The sequence below is a fragment of the Lepisosteus platostomus genome, chromosome 21 (assembly GCF_059453375.1).
Source record: "Lepisosteus platostomus isolate fLepPlt1 chromosome 21, fLepPlt1.hap1, whole genome shotgun sequence".
NCBI classification, from domain to species: Eukaryota; Metazoa; Chordata; class Actinopteri; order Semionotiformes; family Lepisosteidae; genus Lepisosteus; species Lepisosteus platostomus.
In genome coordinates, this window is record NC_142631.1 from 11,144,996 (window position 1) to 11,172,139 (window position 27,144).

At 39.1% G+C, this 27,144-nt stretch overlaps 2 protein-coding genes across 8 annotated transcripts in view; both read right to left on the bottom strand.

Annotated features, from left to right (window-relative positions):
- The window catches only part of nacc2 (NACC family member 2), a 50,611-nt gene extending 37,174 nt beyond the window's left edge, over positions 1-13,437 (bottom strand). Inside the window, exon 1 of one of the 2 annotated variants that reach the window (XM_088615317.1) lies at positions 13,259-13,437. The gene's annotated coding sequence lies outside the window, so the exon portion shown is untranslated. The remainder of the gene's footprint in view (positions 1-13,258) is intronic. The other variant, XM_088615316.1, reaches the window with a different exon arrangement.
- An 839-nt stretch (positions 13,438-14,276) lies between these two features.
- Positions 14,277-24,734, bottom strand: tmem250 (transmembrane protein 250). 6 transcript variants are annotated; one of them, XR_015928835.1, is made up of 4 exons: positions 24,335-24,734; positions 21,749-21,870; positions 17,488-17,616; positions 14,277-14,743 (listed from the first exon to the last, which is right to left on the bottom strand). XR_015928835.1 is itself a non-coding variant. In XM_088614759.1 (2 exons), exon 2 carries the CDS (start codon positions 21,688-21,690, stop codon positions 21,271-21,273), a length of 420 nt encoding a protein of 139 aa, XP_088470885.1. In that variant the 5' UTR covers positions 21,691-21,870; positions 24,616-24,734; the 3' UTR covers positions 20,118-21,270. The 6 variants fall into 6 exon arrangements, 4 of the variants coding, with proteins under 4 accessions (XP_088470885.1, XP_088470883.1, XP_088470884.1 ...); XR_015928836.1 differs by having other exon boundaries at positions 14,278-14,615; XM_088614759.1 differs by lacking the exons at positions 14,277-14,743; positions 17,488-17,616 and having other exon boundaries at positions 20,118-21,870; positions 24,616-24,734.
- Between the last annotated feature and the right edge of the window lie 2,410 nt (positions 24,735-27,144).

Genomic DNA, 27,144 nt, shown 5'->3' on the forward strand with positions numbered 1-27,144 from the left:
GGTACACTCATTTTCTTAAAAGGCTAGCTCAATGTCAATTTCTACTTCATGGCACTAAGTTATTCTCTCCCAGTCAACATAGAGGGAACAATGAATGGAACAAAAGATAGGAAAAACCTTGAGAATAACCTAGAAATGTATACATCATTTGTTATTCAAGAACTGGAATCGAAATTAGCAATGCATGAGCAAACAAAACATCGATATGGGCCTGTCTGGGACTTTTGTGAAAAGGTTAATTCTGATTTCTCTCTTTTATTTGAAATTATATTGCTACAATGATAGTGGCAAATGCAGTTTCCGAACGTCCTTCAATTGCCCTGTCTCTCAGAGAGCACATCATCCGCTCTGTTTACTCCCCTTTCTCTGGGTAAACTAAGCTTTGCAGAGCAAGACGCTCAATCAGTAGAGGTGTTCCCAGAAATGCAGGCTGACCACTATACTCCTGGGTTCTGTCACGATTGTAGTCCCTCCTCCTTAAGGGCGCTCCGGCTCTTTTCACTTTGGACCTAATTTTGTGCACCTGCCCCTTGTTCCAGCCTCTTTCCCGTCCCCCTTAAAAGCCAGACACTCGGTCAGTCCCGTGCTCTGCATTTGATTTCCATATCGTGAGAGCCCGGGACTTGGATGCGCCTGGCTCCGTTATGTTTTTAAGTTTCTATCCCTGTTCCTGTTCCCCTTGCCGGTTCCGACACTGTTCCTGTTTTTAACCTCCTGACTTGGATGGATCAACTGGCCATGGACTTTTGCCCGTATTTTGGATTCGCCTATGGACTTATTTGGATTGTTTGCCTCGGCCACACCTTCCCCGTACACCAGCGCACCAAGGACACGCCCCCCGTCTTCATTCCCGTCTCCTGCATGACTTTTCCCCCAGTGTTTCCTCACTACTTCGGACTGTGTCGTCCGCATACGGTCCAGAAAGAACTGTTCGTGACAAGTTTGAGCCGAGGTCCAATCACCAGCTACAAGTTGAGCACATGATCAGCCAAGCAGGATTATCTCAGGCCTCAGAAACACAGAGACCCCTAGAGGCCTCACAGCAGTTGTAGGCATGTGATACCATTGGTGAGGGACACACCTCTCTTGCAGTGTGCTCAATCACTTAATAAAGCACTCAGGCATAATGGACACCAGACATAACTGGCCCTGCATGACCACAGCTGAAGAACAGTGCTGAAATCAAATCACAAATTTTGCTGTACCAAGAAAAGGAATCTTGCCATCTCGAATACACACCTACACAATGCATGCCCTGTTACCTCAGACAGGTAAAAGAAAATGGTATCCCAAGGAGTATGTAGAATGCATAGAAAACAACAGATAATGATTAATTTAAAATACTACCTTTACACAAACATTCCAGAGGCAGAAACTCTGAGAGTAAAATAATGTCTCCTAAAATGGCAGAAAATAAAGAGCCCAAATGATAAATTAATAAGTAGCTCCAGCTAGCCAAGGCTGTTGCCTCTATTGCTCTATTGACATCCTTCAATCATCATTGTAGAAACAAACATGCAATGCACAGGACATTATTATCAAACACAAATCCTGAACAGTTTGAGATAATGGGATGAAGAAATGCCAGATTCAAGATTTTATCCATTTATCAAAATACAGATACACCCCTTGACATCCTAACAATCAGACAACCACATTACAGCATGCATACCACAGTCTACAAAAAATAAACAAATAACAAGCACTCACAGCTGCAATATATAACACTTGTAGCTTAAAAACACTCAGCTCTCAATAGACAGGTTTAGGCAACCATGCAACTATACTGTGCTCACCATCAGAGGTAATAAAAAAGTAATTAAACAAATATCAGTTATAAAACTGAGGGGAAAAAAATTACAACATGTAATATCACAACTTTCCCTGCCCCCCTTACTTAATTTCTGTGCTTCAAATACAGCAAGCTCCATCATACTGAATTGATCGTTGTGTAATGTTACTCTGGTGAGCTGCATGTTATTTATTATTTTGCATAATTACTGCATACAGTATGTAACCCCTTGTATTGAGTCAAGTACACATTGTGTATATATTTGTTTGAACGTAATGTACATGAATTCTAGAAATAATGTCATGAATTCTAGATAAGTATGTATGGACCTAACCCTTTCTTGAATGTACAGATGCAGCCATTTAAAATGCCTGAAGTGTCATGCAGCATACTATAAGTAATGTAGTTATTATTATTACAGTGTAAAGATGATGTAACAAGAGTTTACATAAAAAAAAGTATTTGAAATATGGCTAAAAGTCTGCTGGAACACTGTCAAAAGCATACTGTTATGTATTATAAACAACTTTGAAATATGACTGTTGTGATTTTCATACCAGTCTAGTAGTCTAGATAATATAAGGTTATGTGGTAAAATAAGCAATAAATTCATGCATTCTCTCACCTACTAAAACCTTCTTCTGGGTTACCATGAATATGGATCCACCCAAGGTCGAGGTATATATTCCCAGAGGGATTTTGTCCCCATTTTTTCCTATGGATGCAGTAACATAGTTTTGGAGATACTTCGTCATCAGCAGCGAAAATGCAATGCTTGAAACTCTTCCGCTTTAGCGAAGTTTGCTTTTTAAAATTTTGATGAAGAATGCAAATGATACAGGATGACTGAATTAGTGAACTGGTAAGAAGCCATGTGTCTAGCGTAGGGGTTACCCCCTATACTGTGGAAGATATGTCTATAAAGGATGGTGTAGACCTACCAATTAAGGTGATGATTTAGCTAGATGGAAAACAACATTAAATCCTTAAATAGAATATGACCCTAAACTGTGGGAAAACATTAGGCCTCAGAATCATAAGAAGTCAAAAGGAAAGGATTCGTCTGAGAATAAGGTTGATGAAAATGGATTTCTGTAAGCTTTTTTCTCCCCCAATATTGGTATAGCAAACCTCTACAAGCTGTAGACATGACATAGACGTGTGATTACACATTTCAAGGGATAAGAATAAACTTCTAGCTCTAGCGGAATTTTCCATATACCATTTTACCCCGTGTGACTCCCGGATTGCCAGGTCAAGAAACGTGTGTGAGCTGAGATGTGCGATAGCATGAAAATTCTTTTCACAAGAGGAGATGAGAGAGCAACCATGTGGTCAGATCTTGTTCTTCCTTGGTCAGCCTCCTTTGCACGTGGACTTATTCACAAGTTCTATTTACAAGCGTATGAGAAAGTGAAAAGCATCCAATGTTGCTATGAGATCCCGATTCATGATGATTTTAGAAGACAAAAATTAAAGTGCAAAAGTGATGACCTGAATGAAGGATTAAAAGTGCTGTTGGTCGGTTATTTGGCGGAAATGAATCTACAATCCATACAATAAAGACAAGTAAGGAAGCTGTCAGAGTGAGTGGAAGAAGTGGAGCGGTTTTGTCGCTTAAGGTCTTATAGATGCCACATGACCTACATGGGTGTCATCTCAGCTACAGAGGCAAGAATTATGTCATAAATCCATTTAAAAACGGTCTCTCCAAGATTATTTCCTAAATATGTTGGGGTTTTTTAATGCTGATGGTGTTGTTTTACTTTATGAGAAGTAAAAGAATTAGGGAACTTAACATTTTGATTTGTGACTTCTATTACCCTACCCCTATTTTCCTTCAGGGTCTTAAAGAGGAACTGCAGTCCCAATTTCCAAGACCAATTACTAAATCTCGATAACAAAATAAATGAATTCACAGTATAGCAAAATTTTACAAATTCCAAATGAAGCACAAAATTGTGAACTTGGTGAAAGTAATGTATGGTCGCCATGTTGTCGGAAACCTCTGGTCTCACCACGGGCAAAAGCAAGAGTTCACGAGAATTATGACTTAAACTGGCCCTTCCTGCTCACTAATGGAATGACTGTAATGACTAATGTAATGCGATGTACATGTACATTGAATAACTACAGGGGAAATTTTCACTGCAAAAATGTTCCCACGTGGTCTGCCTGCAGAGTTAACACGCAAGTAGTCGTTTTTCTGCAAAAGCTTCTCGAAGTAAAAAGCAATAATTCGATTGGATTAAAAGACCTATTCACTAGCCTCCTTGTTTACAAAGTAATAGGGCTGCTTCAGCGGAAGTTTTGTTGCCTTGCTCTAAATCGCAAACAATGACCGAAACCAAAGAATGTAACCCTCGCAGTTAACAAGGGATTATGATAACAGGATAAGGGTTTTTTTATTCCCAGGTAGTGGAGAAGTGGAAGTTAAATGTGTATTGTATATGGATGATGTTACCTTTCTTTGTTCTGACACAGGGACCACTAGGAAGGTTTTGAGGGAAGTAGAGAAATCTGGGGCATTAGGGTCCTATTTGAAATGAGAAAGTGTTAACATGATTTATCATGGGCATTGAGAGGATGAGTCTACTTGTTGTTTGAATGCCAAGAAGAACTTGATCAATGAAATGGAAATTAAATTTGATAGGACAGGGTCTGGGGTTTTAACAGGAAAGTAACATAAAATAAGGAAAGGCAAAGGAGAAATGGCTGGGTGGGAGGTAACGTTACTTTTCAAGGAAAAGTTGTGATTCTTGAAGTTGCCTATTTCATTTTTCCTATCATTGGTATACTCCTGGCAAGGATAGACCTAAAATGATCAAGATGATATTGCCTTTTGGTGGATTGAAAGAATCAAAATGGACCCCCTTTGTTGTAGTAAGATGAAAGAGCAGAAAGGTTTGCCTTACCTGATGGTGTGTTTATTAATGATTAAATGTGTCATTTCTATCTGGTTTTACAGGCTCGATCAATAGCATTTTATTTGATACATTTTAATAGGGTCCTGGTTAAGAGTAAAAGTAATGAAAATTCCTTTACCTCTCATGGTGTTTTTTTTTGGTTTTGCCAAATCTAAATAGACATTTATAATGACTGGAAATTGTACTGGGAAACTGTACTGGAAATGACATGGCTAATAAAAAGACTTTACCTTTGTGCCGGCCAAGAAGAAGGTACTGTATAGCCGGTCAGAGGGCTTTTTTCAGGGAAATATATTGAAGTGTGGAAAAATGTTAACCATCCTGCCTTGGTGGACTGGTGTGACCTGGCAGTGCACAGGAAGCAATGAACGTAGACAGCAGACAAATATGAGGAAGATGAGATGTGCTGTCATGTATTCTGGAGTTGTAAGACAGCAAAATCATTCTGTACTCCATCCAGCCCTTTTGTATTTGTGTATTTTTATAAGGAACATGGTCAACACCAAGGCTCAGGAGATCCAATTGCTTTACAAAAGGACAAGAGCAAAAACTAGGATTGTAATTTCAGTGTGTTGTTGACATACAAGGACCCTAAAACCCTAAAACACATGTCAATAAAAGCACCAACCTCCAGAGTGAAGGTAACAAAACCCATAGTTTTGCAGAAGACTGTGACAGCAGTACAAAGGCCCTTCTGCAAGATGTAAGCCTCTCTTCCACAACCAAGAACAGAAAGCCAGATTAAAAGCTGGGAAAGAGCCATTTCCCTTTTTTTTTCTAAATAAAAAAAAGACATTTTAAACTTTTGAATAAATTCTGAAGTTTTCAGAAACATTAAGAATGGTTACAAATGAGACGAAGTCAGTCAGCAAATCAAGCTCATTTGGTGTTTATGACTAGATGAGTCCAAGTTAAACCTTTGCCAGAAACTGTGGAGAAAGAAAGGATATGCAAATGTTAAGAGAACACAAAAAAGAACACAGCCTTATCTGTGAATCATGGCCTAGCCTGGGCATGCATGGCTAGTTATGCAACTGGCAAATGTATCTGCAACCCAATACTGACATTTATAGCTAAAATTCCCTTAAAATGAATGTTCACTTAAAATCAATGTTTTTAACAAAGTATGCATTTGATTTAAGATGATCAAATATAAGCATGGAATAACCCCCCAATATGGATTGTACTTTTAATTCATATTAATCACATGATCACAAATACAATTTGCTTGACTGTAATACAAAATTAACAATAAATAAATGACAATAAACATGAAACAGGAAAATATGTAATATGCCCAGAGTTTTAATTTGAAAGTGAAAGACTCAGCGTAGGATTTGGAATGACAAGATTGAATATACTGTAAATGCATGAGTGGAACTGACTAGATTGATCATAAAGAGCTGTCACTGTAACTGAAGGAGCTGGATGGAATTGAAATTGAGTATTGGAGGAATGATCTGGAGAGACAAGATGAATCAGTGGCGTTGACCCTGACAGTGATGCTTTTTCACAAGTTATTCTAATTAAAAGAAAGTGAAGAAGAACTGTGTTCACCACCAGCCCTTCTGCATAACATAGGTTGTTTCCTGACATTACCATAGACATTACTATATATTTTTAAGTGCATAAATCTCATTGCATTGGGAGAAAGAAAGCTCAGATCAGTATAAGCATGCCTTCCTTCTCTAAAAATGAAAGACACAAACCATTCCAGGAAGAGTACTTTGGGAGAGTGACCGAACAGCTCACAGAGCACAACTTATCCTTTGAAATGCAATCTAAACAGCATAAACAGTGCTATTCCATAAATGTGTTAGCATACGAAAGTGCATTCCATCATGTAAACTAGCAAGAAAGAAAAAAAACTAAGAATGTGGTAGGAGCTCACAAGTTTACTACCTGAGGCTTTTAGAAGATCATTTATTAGGAAAGCTCTTTTTGTCTGTTTAAAATAACAGCTGAGCTAGATTTCACAGTGGTAAGTCGGTAGTGAATAAGGCCCTGTAGGTTTATGGATATCAGCCACATTAATATGAGCAGCATACAGCCTAACCACCCCTCCCGTACACCCCCACCGCATGCTTATGTGAAAGCTAAGCCATTGATCAAGTCCCCTCTTTAAAAGAAAGCCCTTGTTTCAGCTGAAAGGCTTCCTGGCAGCATATCCAAAACCTCAAGTACCTTGCGCTAGCACAGGAAATGAAGAAATCACCACAAGGCACAGTTCAGGAATGAACCCATTGTGCTTAGTCACATGTCAGGTTTCACGAAGATCAGACAGGAACATATTAGTCAGCCCAGGTCATCTTGAATACAGCTAGAGTGCAGACTGTCAATCAGTCAGCTCTCAGCTCCTTTTCTCCAGTCTAATTATAGTCACAGCTATCGTGTGGTCAGACACTGACACACTGGCTGTCACTTCTGCACTCATTCCCTGTAACACAGATATCAGTGACCTTCCTGCCCAACACAATACAACCTCAATCAACACTTCTCAAAGTCTACTTAAGCAGGATTTCTCACATTTTCCCTCTGCAGGTGACCATAATTTACACTACTTTTAATTTTAGCATGTTAATACCCAAGAAAAAAAGGACTCCATTATTTCCCATACTAACAACTGGGAATAAAACCCCTCACCCCTCATAAACATTTACCAAATGGCAATTATATTGACAGTGTCAAACCTCTGCAAAGCTAGTAAAAGTACACTTGCATAAAAAGTGGAGGAAAACAGTGCAAAAGTGAAAGGTTACAATGTACCATGAAAAACATTTTCCTCTAGAGGAAAAAAAAATCTTTGTAATCTGTAAAGTAACTGTTTCATGATTTGGCAGCACTAATCTATCCATGCAGGCTAGATCTCAGTGTCCCCTTAGCTTTGGGTGTGATTGTTTCAACCCTTCAGCCAGCATCAGGAGGAAAATTGTCTGAGTTGCAGATCAATTTGTTATGCAAAGCATGCCCGTCTAGCGCTAGGCAAATTTACAATCAGCTCAAGACCTCTCTGTGTTTTTTTAAACACTGCTATTTGTGTCATAGTCTAGGCAGGACAAAGAGCGAGGAAGAGAAAGCATGTTGAAGAGTAAGATAGAGGCAGGGACAGAAAAAGCGAGCTGAAGAGAGACTTAGACAAGGGAAATGCAAGAAAAGACAACATGATGCAGCTTAACAGACACAAAAAGACAGAAAGGGGTGGGGGATAGTCTCATGGGCACAGCGCTATTTAATATTAAATCTAAAACATTTCACTCCAACAAAAAGTCCCATTGGAAATTGAGATGACACTTTTAAGCACTTACTTCAGCAGGTACTTGATACGTCAAGTATCACAAGGATGAACTGAATAAATATACAGTTTAATTAGGGTTTAGATTGACGGGACAGTCATCTAAGAGAACGTGGAGCTGTGGGCATACAATATGTTTCCAATAATAATTACCCCCTCTTTCCTCTAGTTTGGTTGCAGTATGTTGTATTATTAGTACTGTATAAATTGTGTCTTTAGTACATTCTTAATTTTTTATCCTTGTCAAATGTGCCAGGCTAACTTACTTCAGCTGAGGTTTATATGTTTATGTTGACAGTCGTGGTGTTATTAGTGCTAACAGTTGAGGGAGGCAGGGACAGCAATCTGGCGGCTTGAGATGAGACGCTGAGAGGGTGTACAGTGTATCCTGAAAGCTGAGAAATTGCTAGACCACGGCTCAGTGGTTATGCAAGAGGTCTGGAGAGTAGTGCGGTCTAGTGGTTAGTACAAATGCTGAGATCCAGTACTGGTTTTGTGGTTAGGACAGAAAAACAAAAAAATATACATGGGTGACTTGCTTAGGTTTTTTTTTTTGTTGTTGCTTGTTTTTCATCCTGGAATCCAATCTAGAGTTTATGAACTAAAATTCACAATCATCCAATTCAATAATTGATCTACACAGAGCACCCTCATTCAGTTGCTTTTCTAGTACTGCTAGTGACGTTGTGTTGGTGAACAACCTACCCTCTTCTTTCTATATTGTTAAGGGTACAGACTGTTAATCAAGGTAAGTTATGTTAAATTATCAAATGAATTAGTTAGACCTCATTTGGGACATTGTGGTCAACCCTCAAGTCCAATTTTAATTATAATTTACATAACTTAACTTGTATGAGGAATAAGACGCATTGGTCTATAAATACGTAGCTTGAGTTTTATCTCCCATTTTATGAAAGGGCACTATATCAGTCCTTTTCCATCAGCACATACTACACCTGTCTTGAGTGACTTTTGGATGTTTTGTTAATGACTTATGAATAACATCTCATTTCCATTACTAAAATTATTAGAATACCCTAATCGTATGATACTATGTAATTTAAAACATATTTTGGTCAGCGTGTTGTCAATTTCCTGCTTGATCAAACACTCGAGTGTAAAATTTGCTTAAAATTTTACGCATTTTCCCTTCATAGTCCAAACATTTTCCATTGTTTTCACTCAGACATTATTTAACATATTACAGTTCTCTGCCTGTAATAATTAATCTAGTCATTTTATTTCTAGAGTGTATGACTCCACTCCGTAGGATCAATGAGACCCTGAACCAAATTACTTGCATTTGATGGTCTAGGAGGAGTGGATATTAGCAGGTGAATCCTGACTCCTGGAGACAGACTGAAAAATTCCTTTTCACCTGGAAAGGGACTGGGGCAGTTCTGAGATATCCCTCTTAACAGCTGTTGCATACAAGTGCCTAATGACGAGCTTGAGCTCTGTGCAACTGAGGTGAGGCGATGCTGTGATGAATACCATTATTTTTTTATGAAATCGTGGGGATATAAAGGGTGTGTTCAGTGATTAAATGGTTAAGTTGTTAAGGGGCACGTTCAGGTTATAACTGCATCCTAAGAGAAATTACTTCCTCTGGGGTAAGGGGATTCCTGGGGCATGCCTGGGTGTTTTCTACAAAGGTGAAACACCAGCAGAGACTCCTGGTGTTGTCTTCATATTACTTGTGTTTTGTGAAGGATTTCTTCAAGATGGCTGCTACCCTGCATGAACTCATAGACAAGTGGGTTCAGCTAAAGTGGGCTGAGATTTGTGGAGCAATGATTTGGCCACACATTCTGGTTTTTACTAACCTGAAGTTATTGCCAATTATTTTGTTAATTTATTTAGAAATTATGCCAACTAAAATGAGGGTGTTTTAAAATCTGAACCAACCAAAACAAAGAAATACATGGACATAACCGACCAGAATATTTGCCTATAAATTCATACTATAAACTTGTTCACCTTATAAAAGTTATCTTACTTGTATATTTAGACATAAAAAGATACATTTATATGTATTCATATTAATGATTTAATAAAAATAAAACAGGCACTTTCTTGTTTAAAATGACACATATTCAGCACTGCGCATTTTCAGGGTTTTTTAAAGATTCAAGCTTCTTTCCAGAACACCAAAATCTACATTCACTGCACTTTCACAAGTTATCGCCGACAAGACAACACTAATGAACAACAATTATGTCTATTAATAATAATAACTACTGCATACTGACGTAAAATATAAAAGTTGTTACTTATTAATATTCACCCTCTTAATCTAACAAACATAGGCCTTATATGTAAAGAGTGGTTCTATAATCTCAAGAAAAATTCTGACTGATTTTCTCAAAGTATTTGTCCGTCCACTTGCTAGCCAGTGCACAACGTGCAATTCTACTCCTCACAAAAACGAGTGCCTTAATGTCACACATATGAAGATTTAATAAACATTAATTTATTGAATGTGAACGTCCTTGATCATCCTAGAACCGGCGGATCATATCTGCCACTTCACAGACCACGGTGAGTTAATCGCCGTGTCAACTGTAACATTAATCTAGGCATCTGTAAGCATTGTTCCTGTGAAGAGCTGGGATTCAGCAGGTTGGAAGCAGAAGTGACTCTGCAACCTGTTTCCTGGGAATACAACCTTGTCCCCTGGGGAGCTAGAGTGGGTATTTTCTCTCTATGACTTGGCCCCTAAAAAGAAGGTGAGACCCTCTCTTGTACTTGACAAACTCTTTAAGTTTCATGTACAGGCTAGAAGCGAGGACAAGTATGCATCCTGTGGTGAGGCTGACTCGTTTTAAGAGGACCTGAGGGACTTCTCTCACCAGTCCAGGGAGCCAGACAGCAAAGACATGGCTGAAAACAGCCTGCCAGTACCCAGGCGAGTTATGTTACCAGTCCCCAGCCCGAAGCACAGTGACTGCATTCAAAAGCCCCGCCGGCATGTGACTGCCTATGACTGTTGTGTCCGATGGCTTGGGCCTCATCTCATTTTGAAAGCATGGGTAGGTGCCATGCAGCCAGGCCTGCACATCTGGACCTCAGTGACACTGTAGCTGGGCAGGTTGCATGGGTGCGAACATGTAGAAGATAATGCAATGGATGCTTCTTAGCACAAATAACGGCTTTCTTAGAGGTCGCTAGAATTCTAGCAGCTGGCTCTCACCATAAAGCACTTATCCATGTTATCCTTCCCAGCCCACCATGAAGTCCTGAGTAAGGGGGGCATCTCTACACATTGTAGGGCAAAAATATTTCTTTAGGGTGACTCTCATCACTGGCACCTCTTATACACTGAGTTCTGTATTTTGTATCAAATCCACACTGTGTCTACAGCTGAGTGACAGCACTTGCCATAGCATGTTTTTCTTAAGAACCCACATAATTAGTTTTTGATGCAGAACAGTAATGTTAGTCTTGAGTTCCTGGGCTGGATTTTCCATTACAAACTCTGAAATTAAATTGAAAAATTACATATTTTTTTTTCAAAGATGGATCTGGACATATGCCTACAGGGTTGTGTGGCCTTTATCAAGATTAAGCAACTTTATGATAACAGATAGATGGATATGTTTAATTATTTTGTTAATTTAAATATATTATTCCAACTAAAATTAGGATGCGTTAAAATCTGCACCCATCAAAACAAAGACATGACAAACACGAGCATGTAAATTCATTCTAGAAACTTGTTCACCTTATGAAAGTTATCTTATTTGTATATTTAGACTTAAAAATAATTAAACATGTATTAAGCTTCGACGATTTTATAAAATAACTCATATTCAGCACCGCGTTTTGTCGTTCTTTTGAAGATTCAAGCCGCTTTGCAGAAATCCAAAATCTATATTCACTCCACTTTTACAAATTATTACTAAGAAGACGAAAATAATGAACAATAATATGTCTATTAACGATAATAAGTACTGTATACTGACGTATATTATAAACGTTGTTACTTTGTAATATTTATCCTACTAATTAAGCTTAGACCTTATATGTAGAGAGTGGTTCTATACTCTGAAGAAAAATGATGAGTGATTTTCTCAAAGTATTTGTCAGTTCACTTGTTGGCCAGAGCACGATGTGCAATTCTATTCCTCACAAATACGAGCGTCTTAAAGTCAGAAATATCTAAGATGCATTAAAACGTTAATTTCTGGAACGTGAACGTCCTGGATCGTCCTACAGACTGCGGATCGTGTCTGCCATTTCACAGACCACGGTAAGTAAACTGCCGTGTCACTTGTCATATTATTCTGGGCATCTGTAAAAATTGTGCAGACGACTTCTGTCCTACGTGTACGACCAACACGCTTAATTTCAGAACAGTTCAAAGTACCCGGTAATGATCGGGATACATGAATACATACTGTACAGTACACCACGTATAACGCACCCTTTTCGTCTCATTCTAGTTCCACAAAACCCTGAGAAACTAGTTTCTTCTAGGTGGCATCCGCTCAGTTACTTAAGGTGTAGTGCGACATCCCCCCAAAATACTTATCGGAGGCGTCCAGTGGTGCAGTAAGCCCTGTAATACGGCAACAGCATTTCCCTTCGCATGAAAAAATAGCTTTCACAGTGTTTCAATACGGGAGGCTTTACCTTAAAACAACCGACACCTCGATGCCATAGAGGACACCGGACAAGAGGTACTAAAACACAAAATCTCTGCTGCAAAACATCCCACCACCACCACCTACCCTAACTAAGTCTACACAGACAGCCACTCTCCCCAAATGGAAAAGCTGAGATGCTGTGACGTACGGACCTATTAAACATCTAATACCCTGTCATGTCCATATTAGAAATCATTGTTTCAGTACATTTCCACAGAGGTACGCACAAAATGTAATGCTACTGTTTCATCTTTTATCGCATACCTGTGCAAGATGCCTCGTCCAGCAGTCGCATTCCTCACTGGCGCATTTGTAATCGTAGCAAAGAAAGTTGCTTTATGGTTATCAAATCATTGACGCGGTGCAAGGAGATTAAAAACCGCGGTAGCGAAAGAAGTACAGTAATCATATATTCGTTGTGTCATCGACCTCACCAGCAGCTGATTCTGCAACACTTCTACCACTATAACAGTCTTGAAACATTTGAGATATTTATATAACATTACTGCATTCTTTAAAATACTCGAAATGAAAATACAAAACACGCTAGTCTGGCTCGTCCAGACAACAAGAAGCAAGAAAAAAATATATATTTTACCCGCTATGTCGCTCCTCCATAAAAGCTGCCCACTTCAGTTGTCAGCGGTGCGATATTTCTTCGGATGCAAAGTTAGCAGGGTCTGTAATTCACCCAGGCCCCTTTCCTCTGCGCGATCACTAACTCGCTCCTGTTTGTCTCGTTCCCTGTCCAGGAAGTGATTATGGCTCACATGCACTGCAACTGAACTGCACTACTCCTGACATCATACCGTCCGGCGTTTTAAAGAGACACGGTGTGCTCTGCAGAGGAGCTACAAGGCAGACAAAGTCTATAACTTCACTTACCTGCTAAGGGCTGTGACAGTTGCTTGTCACAAACGAATGATGTTGCAGATCTTTCAACCGGGCTAAGCTGTTAATTATTTTTTTTGTCAAGGGCAGACACAGTACACAATTCCTTTTACGTTGCGTTTTGTAGGAACAGAAGCCAAAGAGTAAAGCAGAGGACTGCTAAGGCTAGCGTCTGAAATTCTCTCGTATGCAAATAATGCCTCGTACAACTGCATAAACGTAATTTACACGGAACATTGTTACACTGATTAATAGCAAAATATTTTTTTTGCAGCAATCTTTCCCATATTCCTCAAATTATAATATTATAATAGATAAGAGATCATAGGACGGTGTGGTGGCTCTGTGGGTAAGAATCTGTGGCTGGAAGGTTGCAGGTTCATATCCCATGGCCGGCAGAGGAATCCTACTCTGTTGGGCCCCTGAGTAAGGCCCTTAACCCCAACTACTCCATTGGTGCTGTAGAAATGACTGACCCTGTGCTCTGACCCCAAGCTTCTCTCCCTGTCTGTGTGTCTCATGCAGAGCAAGTTGGGGTATGTGAAAAGACAAATTCCTAATGCAAGAAATTGTATATGGCCAATAAAGTGATCTTCCTCTTCTTCTTAAAATACTATAAACTAAAAATCTGATCTCAACAATTACAATTGCCTACTCAATTACTGTACTCCACTGTATTGCCTAATGGCCCTGTACAAAGAGACCACACAAGACAACTTGAAGTTTAAGTATCAGTAGTTTAGAAACAAGGACATGAAGTTACAAAGAAGAGGAGGCCATTTTACCAAAAAATAAAAGAACACATTAACATAAGAACAGTTACAGACTGTTACAGACATTTGGCCTATGTAGCCCATTTGGTAGTTGTATATTATTGAGCCAAGAATTTCATCCAGTCAGTTTTTGAATGAAACAAAAGTCTGGGCAGCTTGCTCTATAGTCCCACAGTCCTTTGGGTAAGACTTGTCTTCTCTCTGTTTTAAATACACTTCCATGTAGTTTCCACTGGTGCCATCTGCTTCGTGTTTCACTGTTCCTTCTGAAGAAATCCACTTTGTCGATGCCTTTGAAGATTCAGAATTAGTTGTATTAGGTTCCCTCGTAGTCTTCTCTGTTACTAAATACTAAAAAGGTTCAGTTCCTGTCAGTGTAGGACATTCCCTTAAGTCCCAGAATGTATCTTGTTGCTCTCCTATGGAGGAATTCAAAGAGCTGTGATATCTTTTTCTATGATGCTAAATATCAACTCAGGTTTATAGGTTGAGTGAGGACGGAGCCACTTGTTAATGTGTGTAAAACCAAAATTAAAATTGCAGAACATCCAATTCAGCTGATAATTGGATAGCCCGGGGCCTTGAAAATCTTTTTTTGTTGGTCTCCTGTTTTAGTAATCAGACACTGAATATTAATCATGTGACAAATACAGCCAGCAGCTGGGGAAATTGTACAAAAATGCAGTGTCTGTGATAAACAAAGACCGCAATGTACCTGTGTCTTTGGTTTAGCATCTACAGTACACTGTATATGAATTATATGAATATTGAAAGCTTTCACCATCATGCTATACAAATATTAACTAAAAACAGTCATTTGGTGAGAGCAGGTAAACTAGGTTAACTGAGAATGTGTCATGGGTGCTTTTGTATCAGTTTGGCTTTGATTTGATTTGATTGGCTCACAGCTATTTTTAGAACGTGTGCAAAATGTACAGATATAGATGCAAACAAATTTAGATTCAGTCTGTGTGCTGCAGTAGTTCATAAGCTGGCAATCGGCTTTGAAAAAAGCCATTTCTAACATTCATCAAAAGAAAACATATCAACCAGTATATTCAGTGTATAACTACTGACAGACCAAGAACTTGCCAACAAACAGGCCTGCTGAAATTAACTGTAAAGGTCATTAACATAAATTAAATCAGTCAACAATTCCAATCACTGACCAGTTTTTGAGTTTTTTTGCATATTTTCTGGCTCTGTAATGTACTGACCCATTTTCAAAGACTTGAGATTCCTCTCCAAGGTCAGAATTGTATCCGAAACACAGTTTTTTTTTAAAAAAATGAATGGCTACATTTACATGGCAGTGTTATTTTTAAGAAATGGAACAAAAGTCTGTTTCACAAATCTGGTGCAGCTGTGTCAAGTCAGAATATGGCCAAGTATATTACACTTTTTCATAGTGCCCCAGGAGCAATCATATGCTCAGAAGGATAGCTACAGTACTACTGGAGTGGCATGCAGAAGCTATTGTGTGTCACCCTGCTGCAAAATGTCCTGCAAAATATAATTAAACTGTATTGGATGTTGCTACTGTATATAAAGTGCGTTGAATAAGTATTCAGGTCCTTACACTGTCTTCATATCTGTGGCTTTAAAGTCATGAGACTTTAAAGCAGCAATTAATATTTGCTATATATATATAAAACATATTCCACACATTCAAAGAAATGAAGTTTAAAGAAAGTTAATAGATAAATTAAAAGACATGGCTGTATTAGTATTCAAACCCTTTGCTGTGGCCAGCCTAAATTAATATAGGCACACAAAATTTCCATAGTGGTCAATACGACATTACGACAACAACAATAATAGACTACTGATAGATTTGCATTTATACCTTAGTATCCAGACAGATTTTTTAAAGAAGTCTGCTGACACCTTGGTATTTTTTAATACTGAGTTTCAAGAAACTGGACAAAGCCCTTGAGGATGTCAATTTTTAAAGTTTCTGAAAAATGGTCACCTCATAGAATATTTAATTACCCATTTTGGTAAGATTGCACTCGATCATTTCTTGATCATTAATTTTGTTTCAGTGTAGCTCGGCTCGGCAGTGATTTTGAAGAGCTTTGTCCAATGATCCTTCAGGGCATCTCCTTTTAGGTTCTGAAAAACTTTGTCACTCCTCGCTGAACCAAACTAAATTTTAGATATCAGATGTGGTTGATTTATCCACTGCAAAATTCTCTTTTACAATGGAGATACAAATGGAAGTAGGTTTACCTGTTGTGAATGTACAGTATTTGTTGACTTAATCTGATAAAACTACATCTGGGGAAAAACAGATTCCATAATGCACACAATAATATCAAATATCTATTCATTCAGGGCATGAACAGACAATTCTTAGCTTGAGGCTTGTAAATAAGGCTCTGTAAGAGCAACTGTAGACTTTGAGAACACAAAGTAAGATAGAAAAAGCTCAGGAGAGATATTGAAAATTGCAACAGAGACAAAATTAGTGAAAATTTCTTTTAGTATTACAACAGCACAAGAACAGTAAAGGATGAAGTAAAGTGTCTCTAATTTAATTATGCTCAATTTAGAGAAGATGAAAGTGTAATAAATACAATGAATATCACTCCGGTGTTTACCAAGAAGAAAACTGAAAAATACCTCAGACAAAAGTTAAATACTGTATATTAAATATTAGCATTGAAGAGTCCAGGACTACTTGTTACAGGTACTAGAAGCACTTAATATAAACAGGTCTCCAGACCCTGATAGTATTTTTCAAATTTTATGTGAGGAAACAAGATTTATTTACTGACTGCTAATAAAAGCTCTCCAAGGGCCACACAAGACAGGTGTGATACCCATTGACCTGCAAATCTCTAATGCAACACCCATCCATAAAGACAAAACCAGCCTACGTAATTATAGACCGATAAGTCTTAATTGTATCATATGCAAAGTGTTGGAAACAATAATTAGAACAAAACTACAGGATCCTCTGTATGGCAATAGGATTCTAAGGGAGAGTCCACATAGGTTTAGAAAAGGAAAAGAAACGGAAGATCTTGCTTTGCTAATTTGCTAGAGTTCTTTGAATAATAACAACAGTAATCTAATACTGTACATTCTTTGGATTGGGACCAAGTTAATGGACAAGGTGATAATGCCAGCATATTCACCACCCTAAATACCACCTTACCTGAGTGTCATTTTAATTTTAAGCAGTCTGCTATTCATTAATGTGGACAGAACCCCTTCGGGCTTCCTGCTGTGACATCAGTCTCCACAGTCTTATATTTCAAAGGAACAAGTAAAGGTTTATTCCACGCTGAAAAGAGAAGAAAAGAAACACAACATTTCAGCTATGGAGGTTTTCTTCTCTTTTCAGCATGCATTTTCAGCTCGTCTTTGCAGCCTACGCATGCTGACGCAGCTACTGTACCTACAGTACTATATTTCAGTCTTATAGCTCTTCTTTCGGGGTTTCACACTTTCATATTTCTCGTTAGTTCAATAACATTAGTCTTCACTAATACAATAAGTCACTGGAATATGCTACCCGACTCACCCAATCACAATACTCTTCATGCATAATCAGTTTATCTCAATCAGCTCTCCTCTTTCGCTTGTTTTCCCTAAGCACATGATCGTTGTGAACAACCAATCACTCTTCATCTCTAACTATACCAGCTGATCCTGTTTGGCCAGGACGCCTCAGGCTTTATTAATCAGCGCTCGCACCCTTGATACAGCAGCTGCTAGTTTGTCGTTTTCACTCTTAGACCTTTCATACTCTCTCTGCCTCCGACACTGCACACTAGTCTGTTGATGGTACAAGCCTGAAGTACTCAGGACAACGCCCTTGCTATCCTAGAATCCCTTCTCCCCTTAGTTATACTCCTATCCTGCCAGGCAATGCCCTGCTCCTCCAGGTGCTCAAGCCTCAGCCCTCAGCCCTGTTGAGCCTGGCAAATGAACAAACTAGGAATGCAGGTAGCTGTTCCTCCCTCAACTTCGGGCTTGAGAGACAAGGCTTCACTGCTTCCCTCATCCTCATTAGTCTGTCAGGAAAACAACAAACCCCTTCCTAGATACTGTCCAGCACTCGTCATCCCCTTCAGTATAACCTAAGATATATTTTCTCAAGTGTCCTTTGCTCACAAGCCTGTAAGCCAGATCAACCCACAGCTACTAACAACTCCATCTGGAGCTCTCACCCTCCTTCTTTCCATGCTAGATGCAGACTGAAACCTTTTTCTTCCTGGCCATTCTAATTAATCTTCCCACTGATCCAAGGGAGTGGTTATTACCACACAGAAACCGTTCTATTTTTTGCTCCTCTCCCTCATTTGGAATCCCACTCCTTGTGGCCAGGTGTGTCTCATTTTACCCTTGTTCTCTCTTTAATAGTACTCTTTGTTCCAAAACCACTTCTCACTACCAAATAGACAGGAAAAAGAATACAGATAAAGGGTAAATACTCAAAATGGGCTAATATAATTATTGGAGCACTGCGGTGATCTGTATTAGAACCACAGGTTTTGCTGATTTATATTAAGGAAGTAGATTCTGATATAGTTAGTAAACCAGTCAAATTTCTAAATTAAAAGGGGAATTACCAAACTCAATAAAAACTATAAAGGTAATTCAAAAGGACAAAATTTAAGACTGGGCAAACACCTAGCAGATGTCATTTAATGTTGAGAAGTGCAAAGTGTTACATGCAGAAAGTATCAAATTTAAGATGAGAAATATTAAGTTTCAACAAAATCTCGACAAAACAGACTTACGTGTATTTGTTGTTACAGTATTTTCACCTTCTTGAAGCAATAAAAAGGCAAAGACAGAATGATGTACTGTAAATCAGTGGTTCTCAAACTGTGGTACGCCCCCAGGTGGTATGCCAGATGACCCTGGAAATTTGTTGTGTGCACTAAAAAATTGGGTGTTGATGTACATTTTTCATCTGTAATTTAATTAATCGGTTTTAGAAACCTTGTGACAGGTTTTAATATTTGTTATTTTAATAGAATTAGTTTATGCGTCAAATACGCAGCCTACGTACTCAGCTACGTCGATACAGCGCGCGCGAATACTCGAGTGTTCAGACGCCTCTCGAGCTTTCAGAGACACAGCTTAGCGCCACATTCGCCAACAGAACAAGCGATCGAAAATGACTACCTCGCAAAAATCAAGTATTATGACTGAAAGGAACAGACGCCAAGAGTACTGACGCCAGCTCCGATAGATCATGTAGAGAACGAGGAGGATTATACATCAGCCACCGACACTAGCTCTGCTGCTGAACCTGACACAGACAGCACTGCTAGTGTTTTAGTAAGCGTCGGAAAATGGCTACAAGGCGGTGCAACCCGAATTATCTAAGTGCCCAGTGCTATTTTTATTATATGTGTGTGTGCGTGTGGAACTTGGATGCTTTGGTTTGATCAGGGGTGGTACTTGGTCCAAAACGTTTGAGAACCACTGATATAAATGATGCAGTACACAAAATTGGAAGAATACATGCACATGACCCCTTGTGTGCATAAACCGCAAGCAAATCAAAATTCATAATATTGGAGCCTAACTGGTACTGCCCAGCTGTACACAGTGACTATCCAATAAACTATTAATAAAACTATTAAACCCTTTAAGGGAACCAGGTTTGTGGCAAAAGCCTAGCAGGCCAGAGACCATACAGTACCATTGCATGGTCTCATTAGTTCAAGCTTATCCAATGATGCTCAGTTTGTCTGTAGAATGCATACACAAGGAAAAAAGTAGGTGTTGTTCTCCCTAGTAAGGTGAAAAAAATGGTCAAAAACAAAATTGCACTATTTGTTTTATTAAATTGAGTTATTTCACATTGCAATGCATTGAACATGTTTAGACTAAAATAATGTAATTAAGTGTAGAAAATGGGTGAGAACAAATGCATAATTTCGAAAGATTTTATTTATTTGGCCACATTTTTAAGATTTTTAAGATTCAGGGAACACTTCAAAATTGTACACATACTGTAAACACCAATTAATATATTTATAATGAGTACAGTAACATTGATGAACTTTTTGGGGTGAATAATAATTATAGGTTTAATTATTAATAATAATGCTATACAGTTTGCATTTGTAAAACAATAAAAATTGGCAACACTATAATTTTTTAATATCTAAAATCTCCCTTACAATCTCTCTATACCATGTTTCAACAGACATTTCATATACAGTATAACAGACCAGAATAGCCAGACATAGCTGGCATTTGTGTTATGTTCTCTCAATGGCAGAAAAATGTGTTATTTTGGTCACTGTTTCCTTCTTTATTCTATCATCTTATTCACTGTGGTCCCATATTTCAATTTATGGTATCACGAGTCGTAGTCTTGTTGGTACAAAAAAAAATACAGTGTGGCCTGCAGTTGTGCATTCAGTCATACACACTCAATAACAGTAAAATCAGTACAGAACAGTAGAATCTAACTGACATTTACATGGCTTGGACACACTTACCAGTAATAAGAAAACTTCTAAGCGTTTTAAGATCGAGATGTGAGCTGCGGCAGTTATGATTCAGATTAGGCATCAGGAGTTTTCTACCAAGTTGAGAAAGGCTCAAGTAAACTCACAGTAAGGTCAGAGGGGGGTTTAATAAGCAGAAAGAATCTGATTTCTTGTCATAAGGATGTATGCAAAACACAGATTATTTTTGAGTCTGGGGGTTCAAACGGCTATTACAAAGGACCTCTATGGAGAACTTTTATCAGTAACTTGCTTTCCCCTGAAATATAATGCAGATTGCCTTTAGGGACTTTGGTTTGTATGTTGAAGTTAATCTGACTGAAATGAGGTCACATTCCTTCCTCTCCTCAATACGCTGGCCTTTGTGCAACCATTGAGAACTGCACCTCAGCCTGACATGTAGAGTTTCCCTACTGTACATGTACAATAAACTGTACAGCATCCATCTGCTCCCATAGATGCTACATGTCCACAAAGACCATAAAGCACCAACCCAGACCTCCAACTAGGAACATGGTGACGTGGATGCTGTAGATGAAAAGCTCATTGAGCAGGCTGAAGTCCAGGCGGCGATGCCCCAGGAGCAGGAGAATGATGGAGAGCTTGTACTGGAAACGTAGGAAGACTCGGATGCAGAAGTACTGGAGGCAGAAGAGGACAGAGAGCGCCACCCAGAGGATGGATGTAAAGAGGCTGCAGCTGAAGTAGAGGAGGAAGCGGATGAAGCCATACATCAAGCGCGATTTCAGGTACAGGTCAAAGTTGTTGTATTTGGTGCGGACCAGCTGGGTGGTCCTCACGGGTCCGCAGGCAGAGTGCGTGCAGGTGGTGTGGGGGCCATGGAATGAGCGCACCCTTCGGGGTATGGGGATCACAGGCATGAGCGAGGTTGGAGGGCCCCAGGCTGTGAGGAGTCCCAGAAACAGGCTCTGTCCTTACCAGTGGCGCAGTCCTGCATCATCCAGTGACGACAACCATCAAGAACGTGCAAGCGTGATCCAGGGCCCTGCCACCACAGCTCCACATTGCTGACTGCACCGCGCTCCAGCACAACAGGGGCCCTACACAGGAAGATGAAGATAAGATAACTTTGTTGGCCAGTAAAATTTGTCCTTCCGCATACCCCAGCTTGCTCTCCATGAGACACAAAGACAGGGAGAGACCCTTGGGGTCAGAGCGCAGGGTCAGCCATTTATACGGCGCCCCTGGAGGAGTTGGGGTTAAGGGCCTTGCTCAGGGGCCCAACGGAGTAGGATTTCTCTGCCGGCCGTGGGATTTGAACCGGCAAACTTCTAGCAACAGGTGCAGATCCTTAGCCACAGAGACACCGCTCCACCCCAACGGCAAAGAAGCAGTTTCTGTGGGGGTGTCAGGGGTATAAAGGGGTGTCGTCTGCATGCAGAGCAAAATGAAGGTGCCCTATGAGAATGTGCGGCAAATTTTCAACGGTGCCAATCTTTCTTCCACTGTTTAGACTGAATTGCCTGGAGGCTAAGAAGAGCATTGCGCTATACTCAGCACAACAGAGAATCGCCAAATAAAACAGTATTACCTGTGACATCAAAAGACCGAGGGCAAGGGTTCTTTGTTCACTTGTGCTACAGTTTCCTAACACTTCTGTTTTAACAAACTGTATTTATATTATTGTTCATGTTGTGACAATACTCTGCCAATTCAAGTCATGGTTCAAAAACATACCTCCCTTAACCCTGAAGATACCTTGATTGAATACCTCTCAGAGATGTCGTGGCAGCAGTATTTAACATACAAATAACAAACAGCTGCCTTTTTCCTTTGCAAATCCAATAAACTATATTTTAAAGGACTGTTGTATGCATGCCCAGTGTTATCACTGGAATATTGAGGGATACCTTAGCATTTGTAGCTTTTGCAAGGCTTAACTTTATGGGCTTTGGCAGATTGTGCAGATGTTGCTAAGTGAGGACACTTCAAGAAAAAACAAATCTCTCAAGACATTTTTATCATCAGAATCACATGATGTATTTCCCTGAAAGCCTCTTTAGATATGGCCAGCTATTAGCAGATATGCAACGTTAAAGTCTGTTTTGTAAATCAGCATTATTTAAATCCTATTTGATAAATTTGGCCAAGGCCAATGAGGCATGAGGCTTTGTCCAGACAGCTTGCGGTAAAGAAAATATTTCAACACTGACACAACAGCAATAGGTTTAAGACTCAGTTGCCAAGTTGACAAAAACTATTAAAATAGTTAATTTAATGAATGAATCAATTAGGGTCTAACATTTCTTGCTACGGACAAAAAAACAGAAAATTCCACAGCACACAGATTCCATACGTAGTGTAAAGAACTTCAGAGAGTTTTATGTAAAAAATCAAACTGTAACTAGGCAGCTGGTGAGAGGCTACCCCATTAATGTTATTTTTACGGTTACAAGAATGAAACACACTAGATATGACAAACCCAGGTACAATAATTTCAGTTCAGCAAGGCATTTAGGTTTGGTCGGACTTTTTAAAATGATTATTTTAATAGTCATGTCTACTTAACATCCACAGCGAACAGTACTTACTCAAGGAAAAGCCACAAGTTGAACACAAGGGCAAGGCAAGTGTGGTGGATGAACATATTACCGTAAAAAAATCAAAGGGAGTCTCAAGTGCCTTTTACAAAAGATAAAACAACAATTTAATAATAATTAAAATATCCATCCATTTTCTAACTACTTCATCCAATTCAGGGTTGCAGGGGAGCCTGACCTATCTTGGCAAACGACAGGAGCAAGGGAGAATACACCCTGCACAGGTGGCCAGTCCATCACAGGGCACACAGAGAAGCAAACACACACACACACACACACCAGGGCCAGTTTTCAAAGAGGACAGTGGGTCCTGTGTGAAAACCCACACAAACACGGGTGAGTACATACAAACTCCACACAGATAGCACCCCAGATCACAGGCAGCAATGCTAACCACTTGAACACTGTGTTATCCAGCCTTATAGTAATAAGAATAATGATGATGACAGTTCACCGTATGACCTTAAAAGTTACTGTACACCAGTCATGATGAAATCACAAACATCTCATGACAGTAAGAATCCATTGTATTAACCTCCGTCATTTGTAACAGTGCAACAGCACGTACACATACTGTAGTTCTGGAATGTGGGTTCACTTATGAAAGCTGCTCTTCTCTGATCTTTTAATTTACGACTGCAATGTTTATGAGCAAATCAACTGGAAAACCTCACTGTCTGATACAGCGCAAAGCAAACATGAATGCGGAAAACAGATGCAAGAGCCGCAGAGAGTACTCAAACGACAATTGTCTCTTAATTCGCTTATCTTTTTACGAACAACTCTTTCATAAAATACTTTATTTGGCATCGTAACAGAGCTTTTTTAAAGGCATTTGAAGCAAAAAGTGTACAAACTACTAAACTGTAGCCTACCTACCTTCGGTCTTCTCGTGTTTTTTTTTTCAGGAAGCTAAATGCATGCATTATTTAACCTACGCAGTATTGTTGGAATAAAACCATACCGTTTCAGCCTGTATAGGAGGTTGTTAAGAGAAAGCTGGCCTCGGAAGATTTAAAGTTGAAGATGCTCGTTTCATGCAGTGTCCTTTTTCACACATTATCCCAGTATTCAAAACTATAAACATCCAAGCAAAAACTGGGAAGATTTACAAACGAATTGGATTTAAGAAGCAACCCCTTTTCACTGTCCTCTTTGTAATGTTCTACATATTAGGCAAGAAACAGTAGATTAATGTTAATCAAGGAAAAGCGACCCCTGTTAATTCGAGTGGTATTTGTTTACCTGCATATTAAATAATATGTAACATAATACATTAATGCAAATGTAAGATATACTGAACTATCTTTTCTCACTCGTATGTTCCCACTCCATTATACAGTCTCTCAACACTTTACGGCTTGTCGTGCCGTAACAACGACATGTGTGCGTTACTATAGCAACAATATAGGAGTAGTATTGCGCTCATACTGACAGGATATTAAGGTGAATGTTATATGCAGGGGTGTTATTATGTTCTATTAAAAAAATATTTATAGATTTTTTAAAAAATAAAACATACAATTCAAATGAAAAAGTATCCAATTCATGAACTGTGATTGAGACAGCAATTTTATGTTAACTGGAGTGTAAAATAATTTTATGCGCATTTTGTGCATTTTTCAGTAACAGACTACTGAACCTTTTTTAACAGATTTAAATTCAATTCTTCATTTCTTAAAAAAAGAGTCTGGATTCAGGAAATATATTTATGACAAACAAAAAGAAAAAAGCAGCACGGCAGTAAAAGATGTGAACATAAATGAAAACATTAAAAAATACAAGGTGACAAATACGTGGTTTACAAGAACTACAGTAACTGGGAAGCACCTTAATGCACTAATATTGATATTCTTGCAACAGCTCTATAACTACATAAAACAAGACTCTGTATTAAAAGATGAATCAAACCTTAACATTTTTTTTAATTTACATTGTTCTTATTATGTTTGTTTATAATTAAATGTCATATGTCTTAACTTCTTTTTAAATCCTTCTTTCGAATTGACCGGCACAGGATCACTGAAAGACCCTTATAAACGTCACTCCAGTTCTCCCAGCATGGGATACAATTGTGATACATATTCTGGTGACTCATTCTAGAGAATGAGTGTCCCAACACCAGGAGAACAGGAGTGGTGTGAAAAAAAGACACATATATATACAGAAAAATATTTTTTTATTTCTTTAATGTGGGATATTAATTAATAACTACTAGAAATGCGTGTGTTGTATTTAATTAACCAATACACATTTAAAATGTACATCGTCTATTCTGGCAAATAATTGTAAAAGTCACAAAAGTGATCCAAAATTACATTCTGGTTTCAAGATAACTTGTATTTTTGGTTTCTCAAAACTAGTTTTTTTGGTTTGTACTGTTTTATGGTTTGTAGTCAGTTTTGCATCTGCCTAATGAAGCAAAAGTATCCCGTACACACATCTCTCTGTATTGCACTGTAAACTTGTTTTTATTACTCAAAAGCTCCCTAAGCCTTCTGTACAGATTTATGAGGTGACCAGATTACATCCAGCCTATTTGTCAAGCAGCCAGGCAGTAGCGAGAGACACAACACTGGCAGATAAATTATAAACAGAGGCGTTTTTAAAAAGAGTTTATTACAGTCGTTAATGGGCACCAGCTCCCTTTGCTGAGGATTTAAACGTAAATTATGCAAAATCAGAAAAACAAACCTTATAATACTTAATCAAACACATGTAAAACTGTCAGGGGACTAAATAAATTCTTCCAATTAACATGCTTCAGAATGCGATCGCTTTTACTAATTTAATCAACAGCATAATAATTTGGAAGCTGCCTGTAATGAATTGCACGAGTCACTCTGTAACATATCAGAGGACACAAATGATTAAAGTGTGGACAGTTTTGTACAAGAATGTATTCTCTTCCTATGCGTAGCAGGAGGTCAATATTTCGCTCCAGGTTTGCTAGCAGATTTGTGCTTAAAAGGGTTTCATATATTACATTTTGAATTTTCCATGTCACTTAGTCCAGGTCCTCCCTTGTGTAGGATTGTCAGTTGTTGTCAGAGGGTGGCACAGTGGAGCAGTGGCTGGCATTTCTACCTTACAGAAAACAGGGGCCCTGGGTTCAATTCCTGGGGTGCTATCTGCGTATTTTTAAGTTCTCCTCACATTCCCTTTGGGTTTCTTCCCACAGTCCTAAGATATACAATCCTGGTGTGAGCGTGTCAGTTTGCCCTGCGATGGACTGGCACCTGTGTAGGGTGTAATTGGCCTCGGACCTGTTGTTTGGTGGAACGGACTCTGGCTTGCCCATCACCCTGTATTGGATAAACTGGTTAGAAAATGAATGAATGCGGGCAGTGACTCTATCTTTCTTATAAGATATTTTGAATTCTAAGCTTATTAAAATATTTTTTTTCTGTCCCTTATTCAATACATTAAATACACTGAAGTAGTTCAAGTAGGGAGCTGTGCCAGCATGCATAGGCTGCAAAGTAACAAGTAAAGGTTTATTCCAGGCTGAAAAGAGAAGACAAGAAACAGGACGTTTCAGCTTTGAATGAGCTAGTGGGTTCAGAAGCGGTTGGCTAAGGATCTGCGCCTGTGGCTGGAAGGATGCCGATTCAAATCCTGCGGGCAGCAGAGGAATCCTACCCCGTTGGGCCCCTGAGCAAGACCCTTAACCCCAACTGCTCCAGGGGTGCTGTACAATGGCTGACCCTGCGCTCTGACCCCAGGCTTCTCTCTCCCTGTCTGTGTGTCTCATGGAAAGCAAGCTGGGGTCTG

What these genes read in the sequence shown, in the direction of transcription:
- tmem250 (XM_088614759.1), bottom strand. Translation starts at nt 21,690, where the DNA reads ATGCCTGTGATCCCCATACCCCGAAGGGTGCGCTCATTCCATGGCCCC.